Source organism: Carettochelys insculpta, chromosome 11 (genome assembly GCF_033958435.1).
Source record: "Carettochelys insculpta isolate YL-2023 chromosome 11, ASM3395843v1, whole genome shotgun sequence".
NCBI lineage: Eukaryota > Metazoa > Chordata > Testudines > Carettochelyidae > Carettochelys > Carettochelys insculpta.
The window spans coordinates 1,623,243-1,650,663 of record NC_134147.1 but is presented as its reverse complement, the minus strand read 5'-3'; the positions used below and the strand labels follow the sequence as shown (position 1 = coordinate 1,650,663).

The 27,421-nt window shown below is 66.8% G+C and overlaps 1 protein-coding gene across 2 annotated transcripts in view; it reads left to right on the top strand.

Annotated features, from left to right (window-relative positions):
• The window catches only part of SLC38A3 (solute carrier family 38 member 3), a 61,592-nt gene that overhangs the window by 4,119 nt on the left and 30,052 nt on the right, over positions 1–27,421 (top strand). The window contains exon 2 of one of the 2 annotated variants that reach the window (XM_075004979.1): positions 21,884–22,040. In XM_075004979.1, the coding sequence (XP_074861080.1) occupies positions 21,934–22,040 (107 nt within the window). In that variant the 5' untranslated portion in view covers positions 21,884–21,933. Of the gene's footprint in view, positions 1–21,883; positions 22,041–27,421 lie in introns of those variants that run through there. The other variant, XM_075004980.1, reaches the window with a different exon arrangement.

The window sequence follows — 27,421 nt, the reverse complement described above, 5'->3', positions numbered from 1 at the left end:
GGCAGTGGGGGCTGGTGGTTAGAGCAGAGGTGGCTGGCAGCCAGGACTCCTGGGTTCTCTTCCCGGCTCTGGGTAGGCAGTGAGGGCTGGTGGTTAGAGCAGAGGTGGCTGGCAGCCAGGACTCCTGGGTTCTCTGTTGGCTCTGGGCAGGCAGTGGGGGCTGGTGGTTAGAGCAGAGGTGGCTGGCAGCCAGGACTCCTGGGTTCTCTTCCCAGCTCTGGGTAGGCAGTGGGGGCTGGTGGTTAGAGCAGAGGTGGCTGGCAGCCAGGAGTCCTGGGTTCTCTGCTGGATCTGGGCAGGCAGTGGGGGCTGGTGGTTAGAGCAGAGGTGGCTGGCAGCCAGGAGTCCTGGGTTCTCTGCTGGCTCTGGGCAGGCAGTGGGGGCTGGTGGTTAGAGCAGAGGTGGCTGGCAGCCAGGACTCCTGGGTTCTCTGCTGGCTCTGGGCAGGCAGTGGGGGCTGGTGGTTAGAGCAGAGGTGGCTGGCAGCCAGGACTCCTGGGTTCTCTGCTGGCTCTGGGTAGGCAGTGGGGGCTGGTGGTTAGAGCAGAGGGGGCTGGCAGCCAGGACTCCTGGGTTCTCTGCTGGCTCTGGGCAGGCAGTGGGGGCTGGTGGTTAGAGCAGAGGTGGCTGGCAGCCAGGACTCCTGGGTTCTCTTCCCGGCTCTGGGTAGGCAGTGAGGGCTGGTGGTTAGAGCAGAGGTGGCTGGCAGCCAGGACTCCTGGGTTCTCTGTTGGCTCTGGGCAGGCAGTGGGGGCTGGTGGTTAGAGCAGAGGTGGCTGGCAGCCAGGACTCCTGGGTTCTCTTCCCGGCTCTGGGTAGGCAGTGGGGGCTGGTGGTTAGAGCAGAGGTGGCTGGCAGCCAGGACTCCTGGGTTCTCTTCCCGGCTCTGGGCAGGCAGTGGGGGCTGGTGGTTAGAGCAGAGGTGGCTGGCAGCCAGGAGTCCTGGGTTCTCTGTTGGCTCTGGGCAGGCAGTGGGGGCTGGTGGTTAGAGCAGAGGTGGCTGGCAGCCAGGACTCCTGGGTTCTCTTCCCGGCTCTGGGTAGGCAGTGGGGGCTGGTGGTTAGAGCAGAGGTGGCTGGCAGCCAGGAGTCCTGGGTTCTCTGCTGGCTCTGGGCAGGCAGTGAGGGCTGGTGGTTAGAGCAGAGGTGGCTGGCAGCCAGGACTCCTGGGTTCTCTTCCCGGCTCTGGGCAGGCAGTGGGGCTGGTGCCTGGAGCGGTTAGCCAGTTACACTCCCCTACAGGCCGTGCTCCCCGGGGCGCTGGCTGACAGCTGCGGAAGCAGCAGTCACACGCGGAGCCTGGCTTTCCCCGGCGCTGTGCGAAGTGGGGTCCTCTGGGCAGCTGTGCTAGGGCCGAGGCAGCGTGGCCAGAGCTTGCAGGCCCTTGTCCTGCACTGGCCAGACGGCTGACCCTGGGCACTTCACTTCACCGCGGTGCCTCAGTTTCCCCACGTGCGGCACGGGGAGCCTGCCCAGCTGCCTCTGTGGCGGGCAGTGAAGGACAACGCCAGCGCTTGCCCATTCTCCGCCGGCCCCGGCCGGGGGATCCTCGGTGGCAGCGGGTCTGCGCTTCAGGGCGGGCCGGCCAGCACGCGCCTCCCGAGGGCTCCCTCAGACCCAGGGGCTTTGCAGCCCTTGGCGGTGTGCGTGTGGGTGGCTGGCGACAGGCAGGTCGGACGAGCTGCCCAGAGTGTCTCGTCCTCCGCCTTGGAGGCGAAGACACCGGCGGGGGGGAGAGATCGGGCAGTCTGGCCGGGCTGCAGCAGTTCCACTCTCCGGCGCCAGCGGGCGCCCTTCTCCCCATTTCACGGATGGGCAAAGCGAGGCCCAGGGCGGGTGCCCAGCCTGGCAGACGCAGTGCAGATCCCGGCGCCAGGCCCCGGGGGCCGCCTTCCTCCCCCAGAAAGAGGGCGCAGGCGGAGGAGGGGCCTGGCCGGCGTGAGCTGCAGCTGCAGCGGGAGCTGCGCCGGTGAGCGGGGCCGGCTGGGCTGGCTGGAGGGTCGGGGCCCGGCTCGGGACCCCTCTCCCCAGGACGGATCCTAGTGACGGTTTCGGGGCTGACGGGTCTGGGCTACGCTGCGTCCCTGTCGCTCCACAACCTCCGGTGCTCCCTGCCCGGGAACCACCGCGGCCTGCGGGTTGGGGGCAGGGCCGGGGCACCCCCAGCTGGGTCGCGCCGGCGCCCGACCGCACCCTGCTTGGCGGGGCTGGGTTGGCCTGTGGCTGGGGGTCCCTGCACCGGAGCCGGCCGCCTCTCGTGGCGGGGTGCTGAGAGCCAGCCCCGCTCCCTGCCGGCCTGCGCCCCACTCCGGGGCTGGAAGGGGGCCCCGGAAGGCCCCTGGAGCCGAGGACAGGAGGGAGGAAGGGCCGCGCGCGTCCATCCAGCCCAGAGTCCCGGCTGCCGGCAGGGGCCAGTGACGCCCCCCGCGGCCCCTGTCCAGCCCCGACGCACTGGGGTCAGAGCGCCGCTGCCGCCCGGCCTGGGAACCAGCCAGCCGCGGAGCCGCCGCCAGGGCTCTCGGGGGGCTGATCCCCGTTAAAGCCCCGGTCCCCGCGCTGCTCCGGGAGCACGTCGAGCCCCTTCCCCCGACTCCGCAGCGGGTCAGAGCCCTCCGCCGGGCCCCCGCTCCGCTGCGCGCCGCGCCGGCTGCCCACACCCCGCCGGCGCGTGGTGCCCTTCGCCGGTGCCGGGGCAGGCGAGCGCGCTGGGCTCCCCCGCGGCAGGGAGGGAGGGCGGTTCTCCGTCCCTAGCGCGCCGCCGGCAGCAAGGGCCATTGGGGACCGACCGCGGGGAGCCCTTTCTGAGCTGCGGGAAGCGGGCGCCCGAGGAGGGCTGTGGCGTCCCCGCTGGGCTGGGGGGCGCGGCCCTGCCCGGGAGCTGCGGGCTGGACACGGCGCGTTTCTAGGACGGGTTCTTCACGCGACTCCGGGAGCTGGGGCTTGAAGGACACCGAATGCCACGCGGTGGGGTCAAGCCCCGGGGTTCCCGGCAGCGCGTGGCCTGAGGGCTCCCTGCGGGGGTTCCTGTACCGCCACCCGGCAGGGTGACGTTTCAAACCTCCCGAGCCCCGGAGGGGCCTGAAGGCTCCTGGCAGGGGCCGGCGGCTCCCAGCAGAGCCGCTGGTGTCCTGGGCTCGGCCTGCCTGGGCTTACAGCCGCGGCACCCCGGGGCACGCACGTCCTGCTCCGCGCGGGGTACCCGGCCAGCCCCACGCAGGCCGGCAGCCGGCCAGTGCTAAAGCCGGCTTACCGCCCTCGCTGGCTCTGCGTCCCCGCCCGGGCGGCGGATTACCGAGCGCTGCCCCCGCCTCGCCCCAGCTCTGCCGCCCGAGGGCAAGGGCCTGGCTGGCGGGCTCTGCACAAGAGCCCCGCGCCGCCTGTGCTCTGTGCCGCCCGTACCCCGCGCCGCCCGTACCCCGCGCCGCCTGTACCCCGCGCTGTTTCTCTCCCACGCCGCCTGTTCTCCTGTGTCATCTGTGCCTTGTTCCGCCTGTACTTGGTGCCACCTGAACTGTGTCACCCTCCCACGCCCCAGCTCCCTCCGTAACAGCTCCAGGGCCTTGTCTCCCCTGGTCTTTCCCAGCCCCGCCTGTGTGTTCGACCCGGCTGCAGGCTGCGCAGGGCCCAGGCTCAGCTGACAGCTCTCGAGCGAGCGCACATGTCCCCGGGGCAGATTGAGCTGAGCTGAAACCGGTTCCCGGCCGCTCGCCGCTGCGCTGCGCTGCGCCTGGGTCCCAGGGGGAGCAGAGGGTCCCCCAGCGCTTCGCACCGGCTGAAGGCGAGTGGAACCAAAGCCCGGGTCGGGGGTGGGGGCGTCTCCGTCCGTCCGTCCGTCCCCCGCTCCTGCTGCGCCAGGCGCCAGCCCCGCCGGGCCAGGGGGTAGGAGCTGAGCTGCGCAGCCCGGCCAAGCCCCGTGGCCCAGCCTGGCGGGCCGGCGCCGCAGGACTCGCTTGTGGCCGGGGGCTGAGAGACCCGGCTGCGCTGAGCGGCGGGCGGCAGCAGGTGTCCCGGGGAAGCTCAGAGGCCGCCCGGCCTGCGCCGCCGGAGCTCGCCGGGGAGAGCGCGCCGGGACAGGCGGCTCCGGGGGGGGACGCCGCGGCCATGGCGGTCCGCCTGGGCTCTGTTCCAGGCGCCCTGAGTGACCTCGCGCCGTGGCTCAGTTTCCCCCCGGCCGGGGCCCAGCGCTGGCCGGTCTCACACGGGGGGTGGGGGGGTCCCCTCCATCGCTCCTGAAACCCTTCCCCGTTCTACCACCCCGGGGGAGGGCGCAGCCAGGCTGGGCACCGCCGAGACCGGCCCGCGGTGGAGGTGGCTGCCCGGGGGTACCGTGTGCTACCCAGGGCCACTGGGGTACGTCCGGCAGGCAGGGCCCCGGCTCGGCGTGAAAGTGGCGGAGAAAGGCCCCACTGCCTCTGCTCACAGGCCCAGGCCAGCCGCGTTCAGTGCGGTCCCCTGGACTAGCAGGAAGTGGGAATCCGGCTGCCCCCCACTTCTGTGCCCAGCTCCCTGGCCAAGCTGGGGGTCGGGATCGGGGGGCCCGGCAGAGCTGGAGGGGCGGGGGTCGGGAGCGGGGGTCCCCGAAGAGCTGGGGGGGGGCCCGGCAGAGCTGGAGGGGCGGGGGTCGGGAGCGGGTGGGTCGGGAGTCCCCGGCAGAGCTGGGGGGGGGCGGGAGTCGGGAGCGGGGGGCCCGGCAGAGCTGGTGGGGGCAGGGATCGGGAGCGGGGGTCCCTGGCAGAGCTGGGGGGGCGGGAGTCGGGAGCGGGGGGCCCGGCAGAGCTGGTGGGGGCAGGGATCGGGAGCGGGGGTCCCTGGCAGAGCTGGGGGGGGCGGGAGTCGGGAGCGGGGGTCCCCGGCAGAGCTGGGGGGGTCGGGAGCGGGGGGCCCGGCAGAGCTGGGGGGGCGGGGATCGGGAGCGGGGGTCCCCGGCAGAAGTGGGGGGGTCGGGAGCGGGGGGCCCGGCAGAGCTGGGCGGGGCCCGGCAGAGCTGGAGGGGCGGGGTCGGGGTCGGGAGCGGGGGTCCCCGAAGAGCTGGGCAGGGCCCGGCAGAGCTGGAGGGGCGGGGGGCGGGGTCGGGAGCGGGGGTCCCCGAAGAGCCGGGGGCGGGGCCGGCAGAGCTCGGTGCAGACGCCGGACTGGCTGGGGAGTGGAACTGGGGCTCGAGACCCCCTGGCTGCAGGACACGGCCCGGAGGCTCCGCGCCGCCTGGTGTCAGGGCCGGGGCGAGCACACGCGGGCGGACACACGGGAGCCCCGACACACACCCCGCCGCCGGGCTCCACAAGGACTCCGCTGATTGCCGGGCTCCCTGGAGTCCTTCCTCCAGCAGCCGCCCCGCTGGCTCGTCCCGGGCACCGGCTGAGCCGCTGAGCCGGGGCGGGCCTTGGCCGTTGGGCGCCCGGAGCGGGCCGGCTGCGCTGCGGGGCTCCGACGGGGGAGCCCGGGCGCTGTCGCTCTGGGGGCACCGGGCCATGTCGCAGGGCAGAGAGGTGCCCGCCCCCCACGCTGCCCCGTTGGGTATCTCAGGTTGGGCCCGTGAGCCTGGGGCTGGACCCGCCTCCGCCCGCCGCCCAGGGCTTTGTTCCACCCCAGAGGCGGCTGCATGCGCCGGCTCCGCGCGTGGGGACCCTGCCTCGGCGTGTGGCAGCAGCGGGGGCCCTGCAGCGCAGCCAGCCCCGCTCCGCAGCGCCCACGGCCCACTCGGCAGCCCAGAGGGAGGCTCTGTCCCGGGCCGGGCCGGGCCGGGCGGGGCGCGCACCCCACAGGGGGAGCATTGGGCGAGCCGCCTCTGCCACGGCCTGGTTCCCTTCCTGCCCCCGCTGGCTGCCAGGTAACCCTCTGCCCCGGCCGCCCCGGGGCTCCCTTCCGCCCTCCGCCCAGGCTGGCCCCGGCCCCTGCAGCCGGGCTGCGCGCGGGGTGCTGCCTGCGGGCCGGGAGCCCCGGGAAACCAGCGGAGCCGGCGGGAGCTCGCAGAGGCTCCAAGAGGGTGTGAGCCAGGCGCAGGAGGGACCGTCCCGCCGCAGAGAGACCTGCAGACGCGGCGGGAACCAGCCGGCCCGACGGGGAGCCCTTGGCCGGCTCAGACCCGAGCGGGGGCAGCTGGCGGACGAGGGGCTGGAGGACGCCGGCGTGTAATCAGGACAGCAAAGGCGCGGTGGGAGCTGCGGCTGGCAGGGGACGGGAGGGGTTTCTACAGGCGTGTTAGCAACAGGAGGGTCGTCAGGGGAGGTGCGGGGCCGTTACTGGACGCAAGGGACCGACTGACAGATGAGGGGAGAGACGCCGAAGTACTCGATGATTTGTTCGCCTCAGTCTGCACGGCCAAGGACAGCTCCCACGCTGCGGTGCTGGACGGTGCGGGGCGGGGAGGTGGAGGGCTCCCACGCCGCGGTGCTGGACGGTGCGGGGCGGGGAGGTGGAGGGCTCCCACGCTGCGGTGCTGGACGGGGCGGGGCGGGGAGGTGGAGGGCTCCCACGCTGCGGTGCTGGACGGTGCGGGGCGGGGAGGTGGAGGGCTCCCACGCTGCGGTGCTGGACGGGGCGGGGCGGGGAGGTGGAGGGCTCCCACGCTGCGGTGCTGGACGGTGCGGGGCGGGGAGGTGGAGGGCTCCCACGCTGCGGTGCTGGACGGTGCGGGGCGGGGAGGTGGAGGGCTCCCACGCCGCGGTGCTGGACGGTGCGGGGCGGGGAGGTGGAGGGCTCCCACGCTGCGGTGCTGGACGGGGCGGGGCGGGGAGGTGGAGGGCTCCCACGCTGCGGTGCTAGACAGTGCGGGGTGGGGAGGTGGAGGGCTCCCACGCTGCGGTGCTGGACGGTGCGGGGTGGGGAGGTGGAGGGCTCCCACGCTGCGGTGCTGGACGGTGCGGGGTGGGGAGGTGGAGGGCTCCCACGCCGCGGTGCTGGACGGGGCGGGGTGGGGAGGTGGAGGGTTCCCACGCCGCGGTGCTGGACGGTGCGGGGCGGGGAGGTGGAGGGCTCCCACGCTGCGGTGCTGGACGGGGCGGGGCGGGGAGGTGGAGGGCTCCCACGCTGCGGTGCTGGACGGGGCGGGGCGGGGAGGTGGAGGGCTCCCACGCTGCGGTGCTGGACGGGGCGGGGCGGGGAGGTGGAGGGCTCCCACGCTGCGGTGCTGGACAGTGCGGGGCGGGGAGGTGGAGGGCTCCAACGCTGCGGTGCTGGACGGGGCGGGGCGGGGAGGTGGAGGGCAGCCTCGGCGGGGAAGGAGAGAGTTAAGAGCTACTGTGATGAAGTGGGGGATACCTGTGTGTGTGTGTGAGGGGCTCACAGAGGGTGTGGGGCTCCTGCTGAGGGTAACCCTGACGACCAGGTAACACCTTTGTACTGCAGACAAAGGAGGAGGTGGAGCCTGAGGGGTTTGAATTTGAACTGGAGTTGGAAGCAGTTAGTCTGGGCTGAGGAGAGAGAGACAAAGGAGGGGGCCAGGCCCCAGCTCTGGGGGCCCCTCGGGGCCTCCTCTCCCCAGCATGGATGGGACTGGCTGTCTCTGCCGGCTGTACTGACTCCTCTGTACGACGCTGTGTCCTGTCGGCTAATAAACCCGCTGTTCTCCTGCTGAGTGAGAGACTCTCCTGCCTGCGGACAGGGTGCAGAGCTTTGGGGACCCCAGAACCCCATCACACTGGTGTCAGAAGTGGGATGTTCTGCACCCCGAGGATGGAGCATCCAGCAGTAAGTGACCAGGGCCCTGGAAGAAGTGGGGCCTGCGAGACCCAGGTGTGCTGAAGGGCAGTGAGGTGCAGCTCCCCAAGGCGGAGGGGCCTGCGGCTGAACCCAAGCAACTGCGGTCGTGGTTCTCAAGAGGGGGTGTCACACCCGAGCAGGGGTTACTCCTGGGAATCTGTTGGAGTCGGTCCCAGAAGGTGGAGGGGCCGAGGGCCCAACCCCCAGAAAACAAGTGACCCCTGAGGAGGCTGACGCTGAATGAGCTCTTCCCAAGACAGGGTGCTCATGGTCCTTGAGAGCGGGTGTCACACTGAAGAAGGGGTTCCTCTGAGAGTCTGTTGGAGTCCGTCCCAGAGGGCAGAGGGGCCTAACGGCCTAACCCCAGGCAGCTTGTGACCCGCAAGGAGCCTGGCACACTGAAGGGATTCTTCCAGGAATCGTGGGGTGCAGAGGGCATCAGCCTGAGAGCCTGCAACCACGCTGAGCAACTCCGCTGTGAAGTGGCAGCACCTGGAAACCGAATCGAGATTAAAGAAGCTGGACAAGGCAGCGTGGATGTGCAGTGGCAGAGGTGAGGGTTAAGGAAAATCCTGCAGAGGTGAGCCCGGATCGGGGCAGGGAACCCTGGACTGCCTGGAGCTCTGAACCGAGTGGCCTGCCACAGCTCAAGGAGGGAAGCAGCGATTCCAACCCATCATCTACTAGTGGCCAAGACAGACCTGCGAAGAGTTTTCCAGGCCTGGGCCAAGGAAGGTGCCTGTGTGTCTGTGCAGGAAAGCAGCTGGTCCACTGGGAATGGCAAGTTGTCTCTGAGAGAAGCTGCTTCACCTTCTGTGTGTGTGTGGAGACCAGCCGGGGGGCTGGGACAAAGGAGAGAGTGTCTCCCATTGTCTGTCTGTGTTGAACAGCAGCAGCAGCCTGGGGAGAGAGCAGACCTGCGTTTGGAAAAGGTGCCAATGAGGAAACTAGCCCATTGTCTGAGGAAGATTCACCAGCCTGGGGTGGCTGGAGAAGGAACCACCAGGAAAGAGCATTCCAGGTGTGACTCTGAATCCAGCCATGGGGGCTGGAGCAGAGGGAATGGCTCTGGGATGGGCAGTGGTATCCCTGCTAAGGACACTGGTCCTTGGTGCAAGAAAAGTGCTTCTGCTTCTGGGGAAGTGAATCCTTTGCCTGAGCCTGTGGGGGCTCGAGATGGAGCCAAGATCCCAGAGCTGGATCTGAGGGCAGCTGAAGCCCAGATGGGAAGTGGGCCTACCTCTGTGTCTCTCAGGGGGGATGATGCTTTAACTTGGTCTAATCCAGTTAGTATCATCAGGGAATCCCAGAGACCAGACGATTCTGGTACTTGTTCTTTGCCTGATGCTGAGGTGTTACCGGGAGGGGGTGAGAGGACTCTGTCCTACCAGAGTCATCCTCTCGCCAGGACACAAGAACAGACGGGCAATGGAGTTACGCTGACTGATGAAGATAAAGGAGCTGGTAGCAGAAGGGAGGAAAGGGACCCTGACCTTCTGTCCGGTGGTACTGGCTGTCTGCCTGGAGGGGGATTACGTGGGAATCTGCCTGATGGGCCAGAAGTGATCCTGGGTTTAGGTGAAACCCAGGAGCTGGTTGTGGCTCAAGGGAGCAGTGCCCCTGTGGAGCCAGACAGGGGTGAGTTATTGTTTGGGGGAGCTCTTGAGGAAAAGAATTTCCCTGAAACTTTTCCTGACCCGTCTGTGGGGACTGCAGAAAATGGGAGTGAGGTGAAGGAGAGTGAACAGGAAAGGTGCTTGTCTGTAAGAGCCAGAGCAGCCCTTTGCCTGGGGAGAAGTTTGTTTCAGCTCCTGATGGCCAGGACTTGCCTGAGTGTGAAACCACTGGCTGTGCTCTGGAAGGGTCCAAAGCAGGTAGTGTAAAAGTTTCTCAGGAATTGGAAGTTAATGCAAGTAAAGTAAAAACTATCAGGGCTGCTCACAGCCCTGTGAGAACCAAGTAAAACAGCTGCACAGTCAGTCTCTGTAGGATGCAGGAGAGGTTCAGCAGTTCCCCATCTCCAAATGGTGGAAACACTCATATTCTCATACTGGATTCGACTTCTGATTCCATGGGGAGGCAGTAGTTGGAGGTGGAAGGACAAAGGAGCTGTGGTCCTGGTGGGCCAGTAAGGGATAAACAGGGATTCCTTCATGTGGATTCTGCATCTGGGACTCACAAAACAACTCTCAGAAAGCAGTTTAGTTTGCAAATTTCCAGGCTGGCTGGGAGATCTCCCTGAGATCATCAATGGCCCAGCTCTTGTTAGAAGGGAGGGCACAGCCAGAGAGATCAAATTTCCCCCCCCAGGGGGCAAGGGAGAAGATTAGAACTTGATGGTGCTAAGAAAGGCCTCAGCCATTTATCCCAAAATACCAGATTCTCAAGGATGTTGCACAAAGGTTGTGGTCTACCAAAGAGCAACGTAAATGTGCAGTTGCAATGGGTCTGTTCTGTTACTCACGCTGACTGCTGTAACCAAGGGGTGCTGCTACCAAAAGCTGTAGAATTGTACCATGCGCTGAAGGTTTGGAAAGAGCCATGTAACATGATGACATGGATGTAAAAGCATAAATTGTATGTTGAAGGAGTCTGTAACTCTGAAATGTCACCATTGTTCCCTGTAACTAGTCTTTCAACCTCTCACATAAGGAGGAACATTCCAAACCTATTGTGTGGCATGGAAGGGGAAACTGAGGCACACAACCATTTTGGTGGTCTGGCTAAATGCCAAGGGGGGAAGCATTTGTACCTTCCTTTACTGGACTGTAACTGAATTCCAAACATTGGCTGGAGCAGCTGTATGGACTGGTGGGCAGACAGGGCAGGGCCCAGACCAGAAAAGAACTATTTGATCTGTTGGTGCTGCAGCATCTGTATGGGCGCTGCCTGCCCGACTTGAGAACGTGGCTGATGGACCAGAGACAGAAGCAGGGAGACCGACCAACCTGAGGGAACTAAAGGGACTTGTCCGGCTGCATCACATGAAAAGGGCCAAAACCAAGCTCCTGAGTTGGAGCCTCCCCCAGCAGGATTATGACATGGAGGTGGTGCACATCAAGGGGAGCACTGAGGGGGCAGCCGATGCCCAATCACGAGGGGAGAGCCCCAAACTTCCCCAGCTCATTGGCTGAGTGACCCCGCTCAGTTCGGTCTGGAAGGGGGGAGAGATGTGATGGAGTGGGGGATACCTGTGTGTGTGTGTGTGGCTCACAGAGGGTGTGGGGCTCCTGCTGAGGGTAACCCTGACAACCAGGTAACACCTTTGTACTGCAGACAAAGGAGGAGGTGGAGCCTGAGGGGTTTGAATTGGAACTGGGAGTTGGAAGCAGTTAGTCTGGGCTGAGGGAGAGAGAGACAAAGGAGGGGGCAAGGCCCTAGCTCTGGAGGCCCCTCGGGGCCTCCTCTCCCCAACATGGATTGGACTGGCTGTCTCTGCCGGCTGCACTGACTCCTCTGTACGATGCTGTGTCCTGTCGGCTAATAAACCTGCTGTTCTCCTGCTGAGTGAGAGACTCTCCTGCCTGCGGACAGGGTGCAGAGCTTGGGGGACCCCAGAACCCCATCACAGCTACCTAGAAAAACTAGATGTGCACAAATGCCCGGGTCTGGATTCAACGCACCCCAGGTACTGAGGGAATTGGCAGAGGTCGTTGCCGAGCCTTTGGCCATTATCTTTGAGGACTCTCGGAGAGGGGGAGAGATCCCAGATGGTTGGAAAAAGGCAAATGTGGCGCCCATCTTTAAAGAAGGAGAATCCAGGGAGCTCTAGACCAGTCACAGCCTCACCTCAATCCCTGGGGAAATCATGGAGGGGATCCATTTTGGAGCACTTGGAAGAGGGGAAAGTGGTCAAACGCACTCAGCATGGATTCACCGGGGCAAGTGCTGCCTGACCAATCTGATTAGCTTCTATGGTGAGTTCAGGGGTCCCCCTGCACTGCACCCCGTCTGCTGGCAGGAGTGACTCTCACTCAGCAGGTACAACAGGAGGTTTATTAGGCAACAGATGCCCAGTTTCTCACAGAAGTGACAGTACAGCAGCCAGAGACAGTCCTTCCAACCTGTCCTGGGGAGAAGACCCTGAGGGGTGCCCCTCTGGGGTGTAGCTTTCCCCCTCCTCAGGCTGGCTGCCTTCCAGCTCTCCCTTTTCCTAGCCTCCAACTGCCACCCCCGATTCAAAACCCAGCTGAGCTCCTCCCTCCTCTTTGTTCAGGCAGAGGTGTCACCTGCCAGTTGTAGCCCCAGGGTCATCCTTAGCCACTGGGAGCTGCTGCTTGCCTCGGACATCCAGCCTGACTCACACATGCACCCCCCCCACTCCATCACATCTCTCCCCCCTTCCAGACCGCACTGAGCGGGGTCACTTAGCCAGTGACCTGGGGAAGTTCGGGGCCCTCCCTGCGTGACAGGGCATCGGCTATGGTGTTGTTGTTCCCCTTGACGTGGACCACCTCCATGTCGTAGTCCTGCAGGAGCAGACTCCACCGCAGGAGCTTGGCGTTGGCCCCTTTCATGTGATGCAGCCAGGTCAGGGGTGAGTGATCGGTGTACACGGTGAAACGCCGTCCAAACAGGTACGGCTGCAGCTTCCCCAGCGCCCACACCATGGCCAGACATTCCTTCTCTATGGCCGCGTAGTTCTGCTCCCGGGGCAGCAGCTTCTTACTCAGGTACACGATGGGGTGTTTCTCCCCTTTGTCATTCACCTGCATTAGCACCGCCCCCAGCACCACGTCTGAGGCATCGGTGAACACCAGGAAGGGCTTGTTGAAGTCTGGATTTGCCAGCACTGGGGCCCTGACCAGAGCCTCCTTCAGCGTGCAGGGGGCCTCTTGGCACTGCTCGGTCCAGACCACCTTGTCAGGCTTTCCCTTTTTACACCGAGCCCAGCTCAGCACAGAGGTGTCAGTGCAGCCGGCAGAGACAGTCATTCCAACCCGTCCTGGGGAGAGGAGCCCGAGGGTGCCCCTCTGGGGTGTAGCTTCCCCCTCCTCAGGCTGGCTGCCTTCCAGCTCCCTCTCACCCCAGCGTCCAACTGCCGCTTCCAATTCAAATCCAGCTCAGCTCCTCCCTGCTCTGTGCTCAGGGCAGAGGTGTTACCTGCCAGCTCAGGGTACAGCCCCAGGGGTCATCCTTAGCCCTGGGAGCTGCTCTGCCGGTCACACACAGCCATCCTGAGTCTCACCCCAGCCCCACTCCATCACACCTCTCCCCCCTTCCAGACCGAACTGAGCGGGGTCACTCAGCCAGTGACCTGGGGAAGTTCGGGGCCCTCCCTGCGTGACAGGGCATCGGCTATGGTGTTGTTGTTCCCAAACCGAGTACCCACTGTCGGCCCAATCCGAGTACCCACTGTCGGCACCACCCGCCTTGGCCGCCAGCCCCTCTGGCTTCTGGGACTCCACCCAGTTGACTCCATGACCCCCCGGCTTGCTCAACCTGTGAGCTTGGGGCACTGGGCTGATCTATGCCCCTTCCACCCACAGCAATAACAGCCTGGGGCTTGCTGTGTCCCTCGAGCTGGCTGCTCTGTCCAGGCTCTGGCTGGTGCTCTGGGGGGTGGCCGGCCCCTCTTTCCTGGGCTTGCCCAAGAGGTGGTCCCCTCTGTCGTACAGCCAGGAACCGGTCTCTCTGAAACTCCTGGTCTCTCCGGGACTCCCTCTCTCTCCGGGACTCACTTTCAAACCTGGCCCGGCTGTTTGTGAAGTCATCCACCAGCTTCCCTGCACTGTGCGGATCCCCGGGTGTCTGGTCCTCAAGCCACACCCTCAGGTCAGGTGCGCACATCTCATAGAATCGCTCCATGACCGCCAGCTCGATCAGGTCTTCTACGGACTGGGCTCCCATCCCGAACGCCCACTTCTGGTAGTATTGCCTCAGGCAGGCGGTTCTATCTACATGGGTTTCCTCTGGCCTCTTCTGCGCCTCCTGGAACCACTTCTTGTACATCTCCGGAGTCAGCCCAAACTTATGCAGCAGGGCCTGTTTAAACCCTTCATAGTCCCCAGGCTGCAGCCCCTCCAGCTGGCTGAGCACCGCTGCGGCCTTCTGGCCCAGCAAGGGGGTGAGGTGCCGGAGCCACTCATCTGGGGGAACCTCTTGCAGCTCTCAGGCTCGCTCAAAGGCGGTAAGGAACTCGTCCATGTCCCCTGGGTCCTGACACTGGGCCAGCACACGCGTCTCCAAGTGACTGGCCACCCCGAGCCGTCTGGCCCTCTCCCTGCTTACCGCAGCTGGGGCCTCTTGGCGTCTCGCCTCTGCCATGGCCCGCTCATGCTCCCACTCTCGCTCTCTCTCCTCCCGCTGTCTCTCTTGTAGCTGGCGCTCGTGCTCACGCTCTCTTTCCCGTTCCTGGCGCTCACGTTCTCTCTCCCCTTCCTGGGCTTCCAGTTCCTTTAATCTCACCTCGTGTGATGGAGTGGGGGGTGTATGTGTGAGTCAGGCTGGATGTCCGAGGCAAGCAGCAGCTCCCAGTGGCTAAGGGTGACCCTGGGGCTACAACTGGCAGATAACATCTCTGCCTGAACAAAGAGCAGGGAGGAGCTGAGAGGGGGTTTTGAATCGGGGGCGGCAGTTAGAGGCTAGGAAAAGGGAGAGCTGGGAGGCAGCCAGCCGGAGGAGGGGGAAAGCTACACCCCAGAGGGGCACCCCTCGGGGTCTTCCCCCCAGGACAGGTTGGAAGGACTGTCTCTGGCTGCTAGGCTGTTGTTTCTGTGAGAAACTGGACATCTGTTGCCTAATAAACCTGCTGTTGTACCTGCTGAGTGAGAGTCTCTCCTGCCAGCGGACGGGGTGCAGTGCAGGGGGACCCCTGAACCCCATCACACTGGTGTCAGAAGTGGGATGCACTGCACCCACGGATGAGCTCCCAGCAGTGGCTGACTGAGCACCAGAGAAGGAAGGAGTCTCACAAGAGCCAGAGGGGGAACAGAGCCATTCCTGCAGCTGCTGCTGGTGAGTGGATACCCCGGGAGACAGTGGGGAGATGGATTATACTCGACTCCTGAAGGCAGAGCTAGCGGGGCTGTGCAGAGAGAGGGGCCTGACCGTAGGGAAGGCGACCAAGGCCCAGCTGATGGCACAGCTGGAAGAGAATGACCGATCCGGGGGGGCAGAGCCTGTCCCGACAGAAAGTGGCCGGTCCACCTCGGGAAGCGTTTCGGACTCTCCGACAGGAGCAGGGGCTCGACGCCGTCAGACAGACGCGGTGCCCGCCAGGTCGCGCTCAGCTAGCGGTGGTCCATCGCGGGCAGAGTCCCCCACCGCAGAGCTGCAACGGCTGGAGCTCGAAGTGAAATTAAGGGAACTGGAGCACCAGGAACGGGAGAGAGAGCGTGAGCACGAGCGCCAGGAACGAGAAAGAGAGCGTGAGCACGAGCGCCAGGAACGAGAAAGAGAGCGTGAGGAGAGAGAGCGAGAGCGGGAGCATGAGCGAACCATGGCAGAGGCGAGACGCCAAGAGACCCCAGCTGCGGTAAGCGGGGAGAGGGCCAGACGGATCGGGGTGGCCAGTCACTTGGAGACGCGTGTGCTGGCCCAGTGTCAGGACACAGGGGACATGGACGAGTTCATTACCGCCTTTGAGCGAGCCTGTGAGTTGCATGAGGTTCCCCCAGATGAGTGGCTCCGGCACCTCACCCCCTTGCTGGGCCAGAAGGGCACAGCGGTGCTCAGCCAGCTGGTGGGGCTGCAGCCTGGGGACTATGAACGGTTCAAACAGGCCCTGATGCATAAGTTCGGGCTGACTCCGGAGATGTACAAGAAGAAGTTCCAGGAGGCGCAGAAGAGGCCAGAGGAAAACCATGTAGATACAACCGCCCGCCTGAAGCAATACTACCAGAAGTGGGCGTTCGGAATGGGAGTCCAGTCCGTAGACGACCTGATCGAGCTGGCGGTCGTGGAGCGATTCTACGAGATGTGCGCACCTGACCTGAGGGTGTGGCTCGTGGACCGGAAGCCAGGGGACTCACATGATGCAGGGAAACTGGCAGATGACTTCACAAACAGCCGGGCCAGGTTTGAAAGTGAGCCCCACAAAGAGAGGGAGTCTCGGAGAGAGAGGGAGTCCCGGAGGGAGAGGGAGTCCTGGAGAAACCGAGAATCTCAGAGAGACCGGTCCCTAACTGTACGACAGAGGGGACCACCTCTTGGGCAAGCCCAGGAAAGAGGGGCCAGCCACCCACCCCCCAGAGAGCCAAACAGAGCCCGGACAGAGCAGCCGGCCCGAGGGACACAACAAGACCCAGGCTGTTACCGCTGTGGGCGAAAGGGGCATAGAGCAGCCCAGTGCCCCAGGCTCCCAGACAGGTTGAGCAGGCCGGGGGGTCATGGAGTCAACTGGGTGGGGTCCCAGAAGCCAGAGGGGCTGGCGGCCAAGGCGGGTGGTGCTGACAATGGGCACTCGGCTTGGGCCGAATCCGCCCCACAGACCAGCTCCTCAGGGGGACCAAATGCTCAGAGGCCAGTTTACAGAGTGGGGGCGGCAATGCCTCTGTGGAGCAAGTGTCTCAAACACCTCGAGGTAGACGGGAAAAAGGTCACGGGGTTCTGGGACACAGGCGCTGACGTGACGCTGGCCCGACCCGGGGTGGTGGCACCGGGCTGCATGATACCCGATTCCCACCTGACGATAACAGGAATTGATGGGACCCCTTTCAAGGTGCCCATGGCGAGGGTGCACCTGAAATGGGGGAAGAAGGAAGGCCCCAAGGAAGTGGGCGTGCACAGCCATTTGCCGGCGGATGTACTGATGGGGGCTGACCTGGAGAACTGGCAAGGTGAACGCCCTCGTGCCCTGGTCCTGACCCGTAGCCAAAGAAGACGAGGGGTGCGCTCCCCAGATTCAGGGGTACAGGCCCAGCCAAAGTCACAGGAGCCACAGGGGCCAACCCTGAGAGAAAGGGGGTTCCCAAAAACCAGATCTCACAGGCCAGGGGTGCTGGAGCCAGGCAGGGATGGGGAAGTAGCTTCCGCCCCTGCCCCAGCGGAAGAATTCCAGGCAGAGCAGCAGAGAGACCCCTCCTTGCAGAAGCTGAGGGAACTGGCCAGTCTCAGCCCAGCTCCACAGTTGGGGAAGGGCTGCAGGGAGAGATTCCTGTGGGAAAAGGGATTCCTGTATCGGGAATGGGCTCCCAGACGCAAAGCGGAGGCATGGAAGGTCCAGAGGCAACTGGTGGTTCCCCAAAAGTACCGGCGCAGGTTGCTGTACCTAGCTCATGATGTCCCGCTCGCAGGACACCGGGGGATCCACCGCACCAGGAGAAGGTTGTTACAGAACTTTTTCTGGCCAGGGATCTTTGCAGCTGTCCGTCTGTATTGCCTGTCCTGCGATCCCTGCCAGAGGGTGGGGAAGAGCCGGGACAAGGGGAAAGCTGCCTTGAGGCCACTGCCCATCATAGAGGAGCCTTTCCAGAAAGTGGCTATAGACATAGTGGGCCCCTTCAGCAAGGCAACGCGTTCGGGGAAGAAATATATTTTGGTAGTGGTAGATTTTGCCACGCGATACCCAGAAGCAGTGGCCTTGACCTCTATCGACGCTGACACCGTGGCAGATGCACTGCTGTCCATTTTCAGCAGAGTGGGGTTCCCCAAGGAGGTCCTCACAGATCAGGGGTCCAACTTCATGTCGGCCCTACTGCAAAGCTTGTGGGACAAGTGTGGGGTCCGGCACACCTGGGCCACAGCCTACCACCCGCAGACCAATGGGCTAGTGGAGAGGTTCAATGGGACTCTGAAGCAGATGCTGAGAACCTTCATGAATCAATACCCCCATGACTGGGACAAGTACTTACCCCACCTGCTGTTTGCATACAGGGAGGTGCCCCAGGAATCCACGGGGTTCTCCCCGTTTGAGCTGCTGTACGGAAGGAGGGTACGGGGACCCTTGGACTTGCTCAGAGAAGAGTGGGAGGGGACGGCCTCCCCTGAAGGGGAGTCAGTGGTACAGTATGTACTGACCTTCCGGGAAAAACTCACCGAGCTCATGGGCCTGGCCAGGGAGAGCCTCTCCATGGCCCAAAGGAAGCAAAAGGTCTGGTATGACCGTAACGCCAGGGCCCGAGCCTACGCCACCGGGGATCAAGTGATGGTCCTTATACCTGTGCGGCGAAACAAGCTGCAAGCGGCCTGGGATGGGCCCTTCAAGGTCGTCAAACAGCTAAATGACGTGAATTACGTGGTGGAACTGTCGAACCGGGCCCACAGCCACCGGGTCTATCATGTGAACATGATGAAACCTTACTGGGACAGACAGAACTTGGTGCTGGCCGTGTGCAGACACTGGGAGGGGCAGGGGGATGATCCCTTGGTGGATTTACTCACAAGGACGGGAGCCGGCTCCTTGCTGGAGTCTATTCCCCTCTCAGACCAGCTGACCCCTGCCCAGCAGACGGAGATCAAGGAGGTGCTGCATTCGCATCAACAGCTGTTCTCGGACAGGCCCGGACGCACTGACCTGGCTGTCCACCGGATAGAGACAGGCACCCACGCCCCTATCAAGTGTGTGCCATTCAGAGCCACAGGGAGGACGGCTCAGGACATAGAGCGGGAGGTTGAAGACATGCTGGCTCTGGGGGTGATCCAACCCTCGTCCAGCCCCTGGGCCTCTCCCGTGGTGTTAGTCCCTAAAAAAGATGGGTCTGTTCGGTTTTGTGTGGACTATCGCAAGCTCAACGCCATCACTGTCTCGGACGCCTACCCCATGCCCAGGCCTGATGACCTTTTAGACAAGCTGGGGGGAGCCCGTTACCTCACCACCATAGACCTCACCAAGGGGTACTGGCAAGTGCCATTAGACCAAGATGCCCGGCTGAAGTCGGCTTTCATCACCCCTGTGGGGCTCTACGAGTTCCTGGTCCTGCCCTTTGGCCTCAAGGGGGCACCCGCTACCTTCCAGCGTCTGGTGGACCAGCTACTGAAAGGGATGGAGAGCTTTGCCCTGGCTTACATGGACGACATTTGCATCTTCAGCCAGAGGTGGGAGGACCATGTGTCCCAAGTCAAGCAGGTGCTGGACCGACTCCAGAAGGCTGGTCTGACTATCAAGGCAGGGAAGTGCAAGGTGGGAATGGCTGAGGTGACCTACCTGGGCCACAAGGTGGGCAGCGGCTGCTTAAAGCCAGAGCCAGCTAAAGTGGAGGCTGTCAGAGATTGGCCAACACCCCAGACTAAGAAGCAGGTCCAGGCCTTCATTGGGATGGCGGGGTACTACCGGAGGTTTGTGCCCCACTTTAGCTCCATCGCAGCCCCCTCACGGAGCTGTGTAAAAAGGGAAAGCCTGACAAGGTGGTCTGGACCGAGCAGTGCCAAGAGGCCCTCTGCGCGCTGAAGGAGGCTCTGGTCAGGGCCCCAGTGCTGGCAAATCCAGACTTCAACAAGCCCTTCCTGGTGTTCACCGATGCCTCGGACGTGGGGCTGGGGGCGGTGCTAATGCAGGTGAATGACAAAGGGGAGAAACACCCCATCGTGTACCTGAGTAAGAAGCTGCTGCCCCGGGAGCAGAGCTACGCGGCCATAGAGAAGGAATGTCTGGCCATGGTGTGGGCGCTGGGGAAGCTGCAGCCGTACCTGTTTGGACGGCGTTTCACCGTGTACACCGATCACTCACCCCTGACCTGGCTACATCACATGAAAGGGGCCAACGCCAAGCTCCTGCGGTGGAGTCTGCTCCTGCAGGACTACGACATGGAGGTGGTCCACGTCAAGGGGAACAACAACACCATAGCCGATGCCCTGTCACGCAGGGAGGGCCCCGAACTTCCCCGGGTCACTGGCTAAGTGACCCCGCTCAGTGCGGTCTGGAAGGGGGGAGAGATGTGATGGAGTGGGGGGTGTATGTGTGAGTCAGGCTGGATGTCCGAGGCAAGCAGCAGCTCCCAGTGGCTAAGGGTGACCCTGGGGCTACAACTGGCAGATAACATCTCTGCCTGAACAAAGAGCAGGGAGGAGCTGAGAGGGGGTTTTGAATCGGGGGCGGCAGTTAGAGGCTAGGAAAAGGGAGAGCTGGGAGGCAGCCAGCCGGAGGAGGGGGAAAGCTACACCCCAGAGGGGCACCCCTCGGGGTCTTCCCCCCAGGACAGGTTGGAAGGACTGTCTCTGGCTGCTAGGCTGTTGTTTCTGTGAGAAACTGGACATCTGTTGCCTAATAAACCTGCTGTTGTACCTGCTGAGTGAGAGTCTCTCCTGCCAGCGGACGGGGTGCAGTGCAGGGGGACCCCTGAACCCCATCACACCTCGAGCTCCAGCCGTCGCAGCTCTGCGGTGGGGGACTCTGCCCGCGATGGACCACCGCTAGCTGAGCGCGACCTGGCGGGCACCGCGTCTGTCTGACGGCGTCGAGCCCCTGCTCCTGTCGGAGAATCCGAAACGCTTCCCGAGGCTGACCAGCCACTTCCTGCCGGGACAGGCTCTGGCCCCCGGATCGGTCATTCTCTTCCAGCTGGGCAATCAGCTGGGCCTTGGTCGCCTTCCCCACGGTCAGGCCCCTCTCTCTGCACAGCCCTGCTAGCTCTGCCTCAGGAGTCGGGTATAATCCATCTCCTCGCTATCTCCTGGGGTATCCACTCACCAGCAGCAGCTGCAGGAATCGCTCTGTTCCACCTCCGGTACCTCTGGCTCTTGTGAGGCCCCTTCCTTCCCCTGCACTCAGTCAGCCACCGCTGGAGCTCATCCGTGGGTGCAGTGCACCCACTGCTGACACCAGTGTGATGGGGTTCAGGGGTCCCCCAGCACTGCACCCCGTCTGCTGGCAGGAGAGACTCTCACTCAGCAGTTACAACAGGAGGTTTATGAGGCGACAGAGCCCAGCTCAGCACAGAGGTGTCAGTGCAGCTGGCAGAGACAGTCATTCCAACCCGTCCTGGGGAGAGGAGCCCGAGGGGGGCCCCTCTGGGGTGTAGCTTCCCCCCTCGCCAGGCTGGCTGCCCTCCAGCTCCCTCTCCCCACAGCTTCCAACTGCCGCCTCTGATTCAAACCCAGCTCGGCTCCTCCCTGTTCTGTGTTCAGGGCAGAGGTGTTACCTGCCAGCTCAGGGTACAGCCCCAGGGGTCATCCTTAGCGGCTGGGAGCTGCTCTGCCTGTCACACACATCCAGCCTGAGTCTCTCACGCACGTGCACACACACACGTGCACACACACACGCACACGCACACACACACTCTCTCTCCACCACACCCCTCTGGGCCCCTCTCCCCAGGATGGATGGTACTGACGGCTCTGGTCCCTGTGCTGACCAGTCTGTTCAGCGCTGGGTCCCTGCTGCCCCGTAAGCCCTCCATGTTCCCTGCAGAGTGAGGGCACCTCTGCCAGCGGCTGGGGGGCAGGGCCTGGGGACCTCCTGCTCCGTGAGGGGGGAGTGGTTCCTCTGGGGGCTGAGCCCCACTGCTTGCCCCTTCCTGGGGGCTGCTCCCAGTGTTGTGGGGTAGGAGGAGTAACGTGTCTGCTCCGGTTCCCTGCAACCGGCACACAGATCGGAGTCGGCTCTGTCCAGCTGGCCCATGCCGGGTGCCCCTTTGCCCTTCTCTGCACCTGTCCCAGCTCCGCTCTCCTGCTCCAGCCGGCACAACCAGCCCTGGGCACAGGACCACAGGGCAGGGCAGGTGGGGCTGGTGATGCCACCCTGGCACAGCCTGAGCTTGGAGTGTCAGAGTCCTCTCTGAGAGCCTCTCCCTGCCCGGTGCCAGCAGACTCCCGGGGCACCGAGCCAGCCTCCCGCCCCCGAGAGCTGTGCCCCGAGGGGTGTGCCACGGATGGCTTCCCTGGCTGCTGGCGCTGCCCGGCAAGGCTGTGGATGGGTGATCGCAGGGACCGGCTAGCCCTGCCTGCGGGGAGGGAGCAATGGCAGACGTCTCGCTGGCTCTCACCAGCCCCCCGGGATTCCCCAGCGCTCGTGTCTGCCCTGGGAGGGTCGCTGGGGGCACCCCTGTGCCAGCGCCCCGGGGGACAGGGCCCTGCGGCGAGTCTGGCTGCAGGGCGGCTGGCAGGCAGCAGCGGGTGGGCGCTGACCACGTGCCCGGCAGACCAGGGGGCAGCGCGAGGGGGTTTCTGGTGTGCTGAGCCCCTGGCCCGGATGTGCTGTCCCGTTGGGTCCCCAGCCCTGGCAGAACCCCAGGGCCCCTGCGGGCATTGGCACAGGGTAGCCGCCTCGCCCTGCTCCTAAGTGCTGCGAGGTCTCCTTCCTTCCCCAGCCGGCGTCCTCGCCCGCCTCCCGCCGGCCCAGCACCGACCTCGCGCAGACATGGCGCCCGTGGAGGAGAGCCCCGTCCAGACCGAGATGGTGGAGCTGCTGCCCAATGGGAAACACGCTGTGAACGCCTCAGCCGCCCCCTCGGTGGGGGACGACAGGTAACCCGGGCAGGGGCCTGACCGGCCGGAGCCAGCCGAGAAACCGGCCAGGTCTGTCCGCCTGCGCCGGGCGGTGAGTGAGGAACCCCCAACAGGCCTGGGCACAGAGCAGGCAGGTGCCTTGCCAGGGTCCCCTCACGCCCGCCCCGCAGCCCGGCCTTCGGCTCCCCCTGCTCCGTGGGTGCCCTCCACCGCAGGGCTTCAAGTAACAACATCTCTCACAGGCGCTGCCCTTTTACGACCTGGGTGCCTGCCAGTGCTCTAAATAGCTCCCTGCTGGCTTCTGCTGCAGCTCAGCCAGCGCTCTGCACCTCTTCCTTCAGCTCTGCCTCACCCCCGACCTGCAGCCCTGCCCGGACCTTCTCCCGATGCCCCACACTCCCGCCCCGCAGCCCCCGCCAGCCCTGCCCGGACCTTCTCCCGATGCCCCACACTCCCGCCCCGCAGCCCCCGCCAGCCCTGCCCGGACCTTCTCCCGATGCCCCACACTCCCGCCCCGCAGCCCCCGCCAGCCCTGCCCTGAGCTTCTCCCAATGCCCCACACTCCCGCCCCGCAGCCCCCGCCAGCCCTGCCCGGAGCTTCTCCCAATGCCCCACACTCCCGCCCCGCAGCCCCCGCCAGCCCTGCCCGGACCTTCTCCCAGTGCCCCACACTCCCGCCCCGCAGCCCCCGCCAGCCCTGCCCTGAGCTTCTCCCGATGCCCCACACTCCCGCCCCGCAGCCCCCGCCAGCCCTGCCCGGACCTTCTCCCAGTGCCCCACACTCCCGCCCCGCAGCCCCCGCCAGCCCTGCCCGGACCTTCTCCCGATGCCCCACACTCCCGCCCCGCAGCCCCCGCCAGCCCTGCCCTGAGCTTCTCCCAGTGCCCCACACTCCCGCCCCGCAGCCCCCGCCAGCCCTGCCCGGACCTTCTCCCGATGCCCCACACTCCCGCCCCGCAGCCCCCGCCAGCCCTGCCCGGACCTTCTCCCGATGCCCCACACTCCCGCCCCGCAGCCCCCGCCAGCCCTGCCCGGACCTTCTCCCGATGCCCCACACTCCCGCCCCGCAGCCCCCGCCAGCCCTGCCCTGAGCTTCTCCCAATGCCCCACACTCCCGCCCCGCAGCCCCCGCCAGCCCTGCCCGGACCTTCTCCCAATGCCCCACACTCCCGCCCCGCAGCCCCCGCCAGCCCTGCCCGGACCTTCTCCCAGTGCCCCACACTCCCGCCCCGCAGCCCCCGCCAGCCCTGCCCGGACCTTCTCCCGATGCCCCACACTCCCGCCCCGCAGCCCCCGCCAGCCCTGCCCGGACCTTCTCCCAGTGCCCCACACTCCCGCCCCGCAGCCCCCGCCAGCCCTGCCCGGAGCTTCTCCCAATGCCCCACACTCCCGCCCCGCAGCCCCCGCCAGCCCTGCCCGGACCTTCTCCCGATGCCCCACACTCCCGCCCCGCAGCCCCCGCCAGCCCTGCCCTGAGCTTCTCCCAGTGCCCCACACTCCCGCCCCGCAGCCCCCGCCAGCCCTGCCCGGACCTTCTCCCGATGCCCCACACTCCCGCCCCGCAGCCCCCGCCAGCCCTGCCCGGACCTTCTCCCGATGCCCCACACTCCCGCCCCGCAGCCCCCGCCAGCCCTGCCCGGACCTTCTCCCGATGCCCCACACTCCCGCCCCGCAGCCCCCGCCAGCCCTGCCCGGACCTTCTCCCAGCCCTGCCAATGCCCCACACTCCCGCCCCGCAGCCCCCGCCAGCCCTGCCCGGACCTTCTCCCGATGCCCCACACTCCCGCCCCGCAGCCCCCGCCAGCCCTGCCCTGACCTTCTCCCACTGCCCCACACTCCCGCCCCGCAGCCCCCGCCAGCCCTGCCCTGAGCTTCTCCCGATGCCCCACACTCCCGCCCCGCAGCCCCCGCCAGCCCTGCCCTGAGCTTCTCCCGATGCCCCACACTCCCGCCCCGCAGCCCCCGCCAGCCCTGCCCGGACCTTCTCCCGATGCCCCTCACTCCCGCCCCGCAGCCCCCGCCAGCCCTGCCCGGACCTTCTCCCCATGCCCCACACTCCCGCCCCGCAGCCCCCGCCAGCCCTGCCCGGACCTTCTCCCGATGCCCCACACTCCCGCCCCGCAGCCCCCGCCAGCCCTGCCCGGACCTTCTCCCAGCCCTGCCAATGCCCCACACTCCCGCCCCGCAGCCCCTGCCAGCCCTGCCCGGACCTTCTCCCGATGCCCCACACTCCCGCCCCGCAGCCCCCGCCAGCCCTGCCCGGACCTTCTCCCGATGCCCCACACTCCCGCCCCGCAGCCCCCGCCAGCCCTGCCCGGACCTTCTCCCGATGCCCCACACTCCCGCCCCGCAGCCCCCGCCAGCCCTGCCCGGACCTTCTCCCCGTGCCCCACACTCCCGCCCCGCAGCCCCCGCCAGCCCTGCCCGGACCTTCTCCCGATGCCCCACACTCCCGCCCCGCAGCCCCCGCCAGCCCTGCCCGGACCTTCTCCCGATGCCCCTCACTCCCGCCCCGCAGCCCCCGCCAGCCCTGCCCGGACCTTCTCCAATGCCCCACACTCCCGCCCCGCAGCCCCCGCCAGCCCTGCCCTGAGCTTCTCCCAATGCCCCACACTCCCGCCCCGCAGCCCCCGCCAGCCCTGCCCGGACCTTCTCCAATGCCCCACACTCCCGCCCCGCAGCCCCCGCCAGCCCTGCCCTGAGCTTCTCCCAATGCCCCACACTCCCGCCCCGCAGCCCCCGCCAGCCCTGCCCGGACCTTCTCCCGATGCCCCACACTACCGCCCCGCAGCCCCCGCCAGCCCTGCCCGGACCTTCTCCCGATGCCCCACACTCCCGCCCCGCAGCCCCCGCCAGCCCTGCCCGGACCTTCTCCCAGTGCCCCACACTCCCGCCCCGCAGCCCCCGCCAGCCCTGCCCTGAGCTTCTCCCAATGCCCCACACTCCCGCCCCGCAGCCCCCGCCAGCCCTGCCCGGACCTTCTCCCGATGCCCCACACTCCCGCCCCGCAGCCCCCGCCAGCCCTGCCCGGACCTTCTCCCGATGCCCCACACTCCCGCCCCGCAGCCCCCGCCAGCCCTGCCCGGACCTTCTCCCAGTGCCCCACACTCCCGCCCCGCAGCCCCCGCCAGCCCTGCCCGGACCTTCTCCCGATGCCCCACACTCCCGCCCCGCAGCCCCCGCCAGCCCTGCCCGGACCTTCTCCCGATGCCCCACACTCCCGCCCCGCAGCCCCCGCCAGCCCTGCCCGGACCTTCTCCCGATGCCCCACACTCCCGCCCCGCAGCCCCCGCCAGCCCTGCCCGGACCTTCTCCCAGTGCCCCACACTCCCGCCCCGCAGCCCCCGCCAGCCCTGCCCGGACCTTCTCCCGATGCCCCACACTCCCGCCCCGCAGCCCCCGCCAGCCCTGCCCGGACCTTCTCCCGATGCCCCACACTCCCGCCCCGCAGCCCCCGCCAGCCCTGCCCGGACCTTCTCCCGATGCCCCACACTCCCGCCCCGCAGCCCCCGCCAGCCCTGCCCGGACCTTCTCCCGATGCCCCTCACTCCCGCCCCGCAGCCCCCGCCAGCCCTGCCCTGAGCTTCTCCCGATGCCCCACACTCCCGCCCCGCAGCCCACGCCAGCCCTGCCCGGACCTTCTCCCAATGCCCCACACTCCCGCCCCGCAGCCCCCGCCAGCCCTGCCCGGACCTTCTCCCAGTGCCCCACACTCCCGCCCCGCAGCCCCCGCCAGCCCTGCCCGGACCTTCTCCCGATGCCCCACACTCCCGCCCCGCAGCCCCCGCCAGCCCTGCCCTGAGCTTCTCCCGATGCCTCACACTCCCGCCCCGCAGCCCCCGCCAGCCCTGCCCGGACCTTCTCCCAGTGCCCCACACTCCCGCCCCGCAGCCCCCGCCAGCCCTGCCCGGACCTTCTCCCGATGCCCCACACTCCCGCCCCGCAGCCCCCGCCAGCCCTGCCCTGAGCTTCTCCCAGTGCCCCTCACTCCCGCCCCGCAGCCCCCGCCAGCCCTGCCCGGACCTTCTCCCGATGCCCCACACTCCCGCCCCGCAGCCCCCGCCAGCCCTGCCCGGACCTTCTCCCGATGCCCCACACTCCCGCCCCGCAGCCCCCGCCAGCCCTGCCCGGACCTTCTCCCGATGCCCCACACTCCCGCCCCGCAGCCCCCGCCAGCCCTGCCCGGACCTTCTCCCCATGCCCCACACTCCCGCCCCGCAGCCCCCGCCAGCCCTGCCCGGACCTTCTCCCAGTGCCCCACACTCGCGCCCCGCAGCCCCCGCCAGCCCTGCCCGGACCTTCTCCCGATGCCCCACACTCCCGCCCCGCAGCCCCCGCCAGCCCTGCCCGGACCTTCTCCCGATGCCCCACACTCCCGCCCCGCAGCCCCCGCCAGCCCTGCCCTGAGCTTCTCCCAGTGCCCCACACTCCCGCCCCGCAGCCCCCGCCAGCCCTGCCCGGACCTTCTCCCGATGCCCCACACTCCCGCCCCGCAGCCCCCGCCAGCCCTGCCCGGACCTTCTCCCGATGCCCCACACTCCCGCCCCGCAGCCCCCGCCAGCCCTGCCCGGACCTTCTCCCGATGCCCCACACTCCCGCCCCGCAGCCCCCGCCAGCCCTGCCCGGACCTTCTCCCGATGCCCCACACTCCCGCCCCGCAGCCCCCGCCAGCCCTGCCCTGAGCTTCTCCCAGTGCCCCACACTCCCGCCCCGCAGCCCCCGCCAGCCCTGCCCGGACCTTCTCCCGATGCCCCACACTCCCGCCCCGCAGCCCCCGCCAGCCCTGCCCTGAGCTTCTCCCAGCCCTGCCAATGCCCCACACTCCCGCCCCGCAGCCCCCGCCAGCCCTGCCCGGACCTTCTCCCAATGCCCCACACTCCCGCCCCGCAGCCCCCGCCAACCCTGCCCTGAGCTTCTCCCAGCCCTGCCAATGCCCCACACTCCCGCCCCGCAGCCCCCGCCAGCCCTGCCCTGAGCTTCTCCCAATGCCCCACACTCCCGCCCCGCAGCCCCCGCCAACCCTGCCCTGAGCTTCTCCCGATGCCCCACACTCCCGCCCCGCAGCCCCCGCCAACCCTGCCCTGAGCTTCTCCCAGCCCTGCCAATGCCCCACACTCCCGCCCCGCAGCCCCCGCCAGCCCTGCCCGGACCTTCTCCCGATGCCCCACACTCCCGCCCCGCAGCCCCCGCCAGCCCTGCCCGGACCTTCTCCCGATGCCCCACACTCCCGCCCCGCAGCCCCCGCCAGCCCTGCCCGGACCTTCTCCCGATGCCTCACACTCCCGCCCCGCAGCCCCCGCCAGCCCTGCCCGGACCTTCTCCCGATGCCCCACACTCCCGCCCCGCAGCCCCCGCCAGCCCTGCCCGGACCTTCTCCCGATGCCCCACACTCCCGCCCC